This window comes from Cyanistes caeruleus, chromosome 4 (assembly GCF_971803275.1).
Source record: "Cyanistes caeruleus chromosome 4, bCyaCae1.hap1.1, whole genome shotgun sequence".
NCBI lineage: Eukaryota > Metazoa > Chordata > Aves > Passeriformes > Paridae > Cyanistes > Cyanistes caeruleus.
Genome location: NC_141704.1, coordinates 65,627,891 through 65,635,270, shown reverse-complemented (window position 1 = coordinate 65,635,270; position 7,380 = coordinate 65,627,891). Strand labels below are relative to the sequence as shown.

Sequence of the window (7,380 nt, the reverse complement as noted above, 5' to 3'; positions counted from 1 at the left end):
AAAAATAATTATTACACAATTAAACTTGGACATAGCTAGTTTGCTACAAGTTCCAGCAGACAGACAAACGAGAGCAGAATCAGAGGTTATCAACCTCAATAGAAATTCCAGCTCATGCTTTCCCCAAAAGCCTCATTTAATTTATCCAGGATTAAAAAATAAAAGAGAAATGAAAAAAAAATCACATAAAAGCATTTCACATAGTATATAGTGAAATACTATCATTTCCACCTGAAATATTCATCATCATTATTATGTTTTTCCATACTAAATTACAAAGTCTCCTGCACCCATCTTCCCAATATCTCATTCTAAGTGCTTGCTACTTTAATCCCTTAGGAAGCAAAAGGAGCCTCAGGTGTCTCTGGATCAACAGAAACTAAACAACACAGCTTGACAAAGTATATCAAATTGTCAATCAACTCAATAAAGAACTCCCACTCCAGAGATAGCTATCACCAGCTGATGAATTTGGCTAGGGCAGGTTTAGTGAAGAAAAACTAGGTCTTTATTACCAAATCAGTTAGGAGTTGTTCTACCATACTGCCCGTAGGATGGGAGTACAAACACCATATTCTTCACAGCCTCATCCACAAAGAATTCCACCTTCAAATTAAGGCTGCTTTGGAGTTGGACCAAACCAATGAAAACTCACTCATCAAACACAGTGATGGCAGCACGCTCAGTCTTTGCAATACAAAACTGGCAACTAACAGCACATTCCTGATCACATCTCCAAGGCTGAGTGTACAGAACTGCAGTGGTGGCCAGGCCCTCGCTGACTGCCAAACCTCCAGCCATCATCCCTTCCTCTCACAGCGACAGGGCAGAAAATAACAACAGCAGAAACTAGAAAGCTTAAGCTAAAACCACAAAGGTCATTGATGAAACAGACTGGAGTGCTTTAGAAACTAGCACGCAGATTTAGCTGAAAACAAATCTTATTGATCACCAATTACAATGAATACTTAATTCTATCATTCTGCATTATTATTAGACAGTCAGAGACAGCCAAGCTGACCTCAAGCATGCTGAAGCATCGGGGCCAAGCAGTGCACATCTTCCCAGGAGCTGATTTACCCATCGTTCTCAAGTGAATTCACCTGCACACAGCCCCACCGTACAACTGCTAGGCTGCAAAATAAAAAAATAGCTCTGCTTAAGAGTCAAACCCCAGGACATAGACCATATGAAAGGAAGAATGAAACCTGCAGCATTTGGTTGACCTTCAATGCCCTGAGAAGATGACAAATTCCCCAAGATGAACAAGTGCCCAAAATACAAAGCAAAGGACTGACTTTTAGGGATCAAATGTTAAATAGGCCTGCGAAATTGGAGTTGTTAGGTTGCACATGAAAGAAGGGAAAAAAGAAAAAACCACCCCAACCCTCAACTGCAATTTTACATCCCTCTTGGAAAATTTGCTTTAATAAGAGAGAGGAATGGATACAACCTTCCCCTCACCTGGAGATTTTAATCAATTCAAGCCATTTCAAATCTGGCAAGAAAGCCCTACCACAGTCCCCATCAAACAACATTGCCTTTCATTTTTGCTTCTCAGGACTACTTCAGAGCAGTCTAAATAACAGCAAAGAAGGAAATTCAAGTTGCAATTCAAACACTAAGCTCTGGAATCCCACATTGCCTTCAAACACCTGCATGAAACACTAACTTCATGCTCTATGCTCCCTGCTTTCTTCTAGTTTACTGCACAGTGCATTATTTACATAAAACAGAATTTCTTCTGTGGGAAAGGCTTGCATGGTACTTCAAAGCCTGAATAAATCAGGGACTGCAGCTTGAACTAACAAAAAAATCATCCAAAAAATTCCTTTCAATATCTGCATTGTATTGCCTTATCATGCTACCTGTCTAGCTGAGTTATTCAGGTATCCACACCAGAAATGACAGACAATGTCTCTCTATGATGATGTGATGTTACTTCAAATGAAAAAAAACAATAAATAAAAATCACAGATTAATTTCCCATACAAATGATGACTCACTACTCCCAAATCCTTCCTTATAGCAGGATGCTCACTTCAGTCTGGAAGTCTTCATGTTGCAGCCTGCAGGAATCAGCTTATTTCCTGTCAAGGGCTGGAAAGCCTTACAGGAACTGGTTTTGGTTGAAGAACTTCTCCAAGGTGCTTACCTGTGGGACTTATCCAGGTAAGGGATGTTAGCTCCCTCTTCTTTGAGGTTCAGTGTCCAACCACTCCTACTGCTGGTAAGAAGAACAGAAGAAACATCTGCCCATAGCAAGGACTGCACTGGTGGGCAAAGTCCAAATTCCATCCTTCAGGGAAAAAGAAACAAAGACTGAGGAATTCATGTCTGTTCAAAATTTCATCCTTGACTACTGAAAGCATTGGAAGCACATGTGTATGTTTAAAAATGGAATTGTCCTCATTTAAGAATAAAAATAATTTCATCCCATCACCATTTTTCTTGGTCCAATCCTGAACTGCAGATCCAAACAGCTGAGAAAGCATGGAATAGTCTGCTGGACAGCATTAAAATGAGCAACTCCTGTATCTTCCTAAGATAAGAACACAAATCACAAAGAAAGGCACTCTGAGAAAAAATTTCTTAGAGGAAGACCTCAATTATTTTCCAGCAAGGCAGGTAATATGCATTTGGCTATTTGTTAGAAAAAAAACCAAAAAACAAACCTGTTTTTATACAAGATTTTACTCATATATTAACTATCACATATTTTGCAAAACAAAAAGAGACCACAGCAAAGTAAAATCCCAATTTTTTCCTATATTTAAGCTGTGATAGTATGTCTGAAATGGGAATCCAGAGCCTCACCAGATTAATATCACCACTTGGACCAGAGAATTTGCCATATCCACTTCTTCTGGTTTCGTTCAGTTGGAGCTTCTGTTTGTACAGTGATGATGGCTCTTGAACATTCTGGGATTTAAAGTAGTCCCTGAAGAGATGGCTGACAAAAATATGATGTTACTTTCAAGATGCTTTTTAATTATTTCTACCCTCATCCAGAACCTGCAATCATCTGATCTCCTTCACTATGCTCCAAGCTCATTAAAACTGGAACGCTAAATAAGAATATTCAAAATATTTTGTTTTGCATTGCTAAAGGCACCACTGCAGGTACTTGACTCATCCTTCAGACTGTAAATAAATAAATGAAGTCTAGGACAGGTCAAATAAAGACACTATGTTTTCTGTGTTTTGTTGGGGTTGGTTTTAGAAGACTTAGGAGATTTGAAACAGATCTTTTATTAAGGAATTGTTCCTAAGGGACTTGACTTACAGAAATTAATTTATACTTGGCAGTGCATTTGATTGATTGCAGTTCCTTTTTTTCAAATACAAACCAGCATTTTCACTACCAGGTGTGGTGGTTGGAAATGTTGGGACTGTAGAACACTGCAAGGCTAATTTCTCCTCCAGTCTCCATCATTTTTATGTAGCTCAGCATTTTCTCATCCTTACTGAGATCTGCTGCAAATTTAAAATACCCTAACAGGGCTGAGAGAGTATTGCAACAGTGTTTATCTAGTGTATCATTACAGTTCTTGTTACCCTAATTCCACAGTTCTGAGCAACAACTCTCATTTTATGGGCAGGTAATTGAGCTCTATGATACATGAATTGATTTGCAGGGGAAATACATTAAAACCTGGCTGGAAAAGAAAATTATTCAGGATCTTCACTCTGATTGCCTTTTACAGCTACCACTCTAGGACCACTGAAAGAGCTTACTTTAGCTCATGTCAATGAAGCTACAATTCAGTGTTTGTCCAAAAAATGTTCACATTCTAAAATGAAGGTTACTGTGGTTTCCTGAGTTATAAAGGCAGAATTAAAGATTACTGCAGATTCTTAGATCAGGACCACTTCCCAGCTCAAGAACTATTTAGTGGGAAGAGCCAAGGCAAAAGGCAGCATTCAAGCAAGTGTTGCTGATCAAGTGAGTTATGGGTTCTACATGAAAATGTTAGCAAGGGTGATCCAGTCAGATCTCATGTCTGCCTGTGGTTCAGCACTGCAGCTGCTAACACCCAGAGCACCAGATCCAATCACTCCTGAGGAGCAGGTTTGTTCAAGCAGGCACTGTTGTTTCAGGACCAGTGAAAGACAGGACAGAGACAAAATTGATAGTACTCCCTCAGTGCAAACAGAACTTGCCCTGCGACAAATTTGCTCCTCTCTGGCCCTACTTTTAACATCCCTGCTCTCAAATTCCTATTTTTAGCAGCTTCTCATAAAAGGCATTCTTACTCAGAGAAGTGAATGTTAGAAGTGTTCATTTGAATGAAGCAAACAATTAAGCAACATCTTCCCTAAAGTGATTTTGTAAAAGTTATGGTTTAGTTTTCTTCCTAATTGCTTGGAAAAATCGGATTGGCGCAGGAAATGGGAAGGGTTGGCTAAAAGGAGTCAGCTGATGGGAAGCAGCCAGTAACTCCTGCTGCTGCTGACCTGCTGCAACTCCCAGGTTAAGAGGACAAGTGCCTCATTTGTAATCAAGTCTATATAAAACACAAAAGAGGCAGAAGGACAAACCTGGTTCATAAAGGCAGCAGTCTGTGACCAAAAGCAGCAGAGTCAGCAGCCAGTGTTTCACTCCTGATGAGAGCCCACTTGCAAAAGTTCCACTTGAGTACCTGCTGCAGAGCAGAGGCTGTTCTTCATTGATGTGTCAAACCATGACAGCCATACTTCTGTTGCTATTCAAAGAACAGGGATAAACTCCGGGGTTTGTTAGGTTTTAAATAGTTTCCAATTTCAGGCCTAATAGAAGGCAAAATGGAAAATATCACATGTAATAGGACTTAAAAATAGAAATACGGAAGAACACAATGTTATACTCATGTTACCTATTACTTTTTTCAGCTGAGCAAAGTCTTCACAAACACTATAAATACATATCTTTTTCCCCCAATGAAAATAATAATAAAAAAATCTGTCTTGTAACCTGAAAGAAAAGAGATAAAACCAAAGCAAACCTGATTCTTGTAAACAGAAAATGTTGCTTAAAAATTGAGTTTGGGGAGCATAAATATTTAATTGCCTTGAGCATGTCTTAGGAATTCACATTTACTCAAAATAGTGTCAAGAGCAAACAAAACTGCAAAACAATCTCTTTTAGTAGGAAATACCTTGTGAGAATCAAGTGTTTTCTTATCATCTTTCACTGTTTCACTTGATGTCTGAATCTTCTAACTCCAACTCCTAGAACAGCATCAGTGGGGGAGAGAGACAATGAACACTCCTTCTGTTATTTGACTGACTGCAAGGTTTTGACATGTAGAGTATTAATAAAAATAATTTATTCTCACAGGGTTTTGTCAGAATAACAAGCTGGTAGCTTTAAATATGGTTAAGAAAATTTTATGTATGTTAGGAAAAAACAAACAAAAAGAAACATTTGCAGTAGTAGGACAAAACCATCATAAAAAAGGTATATAGCAGATATACATATTTATATTCATATATATATATCTCCAATTTCCCAAAGCATTGCTCTAAGAATTAGACAAAACTGGCTACAAAATTCAGATTTTTTAGGTTATTTATTGACTGTAAAGTGAATCCTGACTGACAATAAATATCACTGGGGAACATTAATTATTAAATATACATTGTCCAATCTTTAACAAATCAACTTTAGTAAGAACAGTTTTAAATCTAAAAATAAAAACAATTTCCAAGACACTTATTTTAAGTAATTGCACTAAGAAATAGTAAGACCTTATATATAGTTAAATGACTAGCAGCCAACTCACATCATCATAGTAAGAATAATATATATGTACTGCAATTTTAAGTGTTATGACTTCAAGAACTTGTAGTAATAACCAAGCATTACTTGCTAAATAACACAAAATTTGTCTGATTAAGTCTGTTTAAAAGAATATGCAATGGGAATAACTAAGAGCTGAAATTAATGGTGTTAGCTTGTAAAGACAGAAATTTACTTCTTACAAGTAGGAAAACATGCAATATATTCCTATACTTAACACATGTTCGTAGTACAGACATTCCTGTTAATAAATTTCAGGTTAAAATTGACAAATGTGACATGTTCTACTATATGGAATTTCTTCAAGTGACTGTTGTTCCATCGGACAACACAAACTAAAAAATGTCCTGCCTCTCAGAAATATTATTCTGTTTCTACTCTTTACTTTATTTTTTTATTTTTTTTTTTCACTTTTAGAAAAACACAGATTTTTTTTTTTTTAGTATTAGAAAAATATAGGACAAAAACAAGGCTTAAGTTTTAGATAGGGAAGAGAGAATAAGGAGATGCTTTATAAGCTGAAATATTTTTCTCTTAAAGCTATGGAGATGGACAACCATGTTCTGAAAAAAACTCCTTTAATTCATGACAGAGTATATTGGGAAGCATGGAGTGTTCAAAGTGTGGATTTTGAGTAAAAAGTAGAGTAATTGTGATACAGTGAGGCGCTGGAACAGAGTGGAGTGAAGATTTGAGGCCTTGAGGGCAATGAGAAAACTGTTTTCCTGCGAAGCTCACAGAGACAGATGAAGAGGACTCATGGCCCATACACACCTCAGAGTGATGTGAAATGGGAGGAGTGAACTCATGGCAGATTTCCGGGCAGCTGGCATCAAACAAATAGAAAACTATAACAGAAATATTTTTCTTGTGAGAAACTCCATAGATTAGCAGAAGAAGATTTCTGTTTCTATACAAACACTGATAAAGAGACTCTAGCAAGAATTGGGACTGTTTTAAACACCAAAGTTCCAAAGTCTTTTGTCTCTATCTTGTCATGTGAACAAGGGAATGCTGGGTAGTGCGGGATAAAAGGGTTTTCTGAAAGTTTATTCTGGTGTTCTTATTCTTGTAGTTTTGTGAATAAACTTTCTTTATTCCTTTTAAGTTTTAAGCCTGTTTTGCTCTTGCTCTAATCCATATCTCACAGCAAGAAAAAAGTAAGTTTTCTAGTATTTTTTCAGTTACTGCTTTAAAACCACGACAACTGTGTTTTCACCATCACGTCAGATCAGCTCTTGGACTCACAGCTCACCGCAGACCTCGAAACAGGAGGCAAAGATCTGCACCACTTGGCCTTTCAGAACTTCTCACCCATCTATGACCTTTCTGGGGCCAGCTTCACAAAATGAGGGGGAAGCCATTCCAAAGAACACGACCAAGGAAATCACACAGCACTCGGGATTTGTTCCAGGCATCAAATTTTTAATGGATGATGTGAAGTAACACCGAAGCAATTCCTGTCCACAGAAAAAAAGATTTCAAATGGTTTTGTCTCAAGGACAATCACTGGAGGTTGAAAGTTTCTGGGGCTGAAAGTTACATGAGGTCCTCAACACTGAGCAATCAATATCCCCAGAGTCTAAACTGTGAAATTA

General features: G+C 37.6%; 1 protein-coding gene across 1 annotated transcript; it reads right to left on the bottom strand.

The window, feature by feature from the left end:
* Window positions 1-983: 983 nt before the first annotated feature.
* On the bottom strand, window positions 984-5,211 carry LOC147653724 (uncharacterized). Its single transcript, XM_086885294.1, has 6 exons — window positions 5,139-5,211; window positions 4,543-4,770; window positions 2,818-2,953; window positions 2,444-2,542; window positions 2,156-2,299; window positions 984-1,134 (listed from the first exon to the last, which is right to left on the bottom strand). Exons 3-6 carry the CDS (start codon window positions 2,853-2,855, stop codon window positions 1,077-1,079), a joined length of 339 nt encoding a protein of 112 aa, XP_086741420.1. The 5' UTR covers window positions 2,856-2,953; window positions 4,543-4,770; window positions 5,139-5,211; the 3' UTR covers window positions 984-1,076.
* Window positions 5,212-7,380: the final 2,169 nt, after the last annotated feature.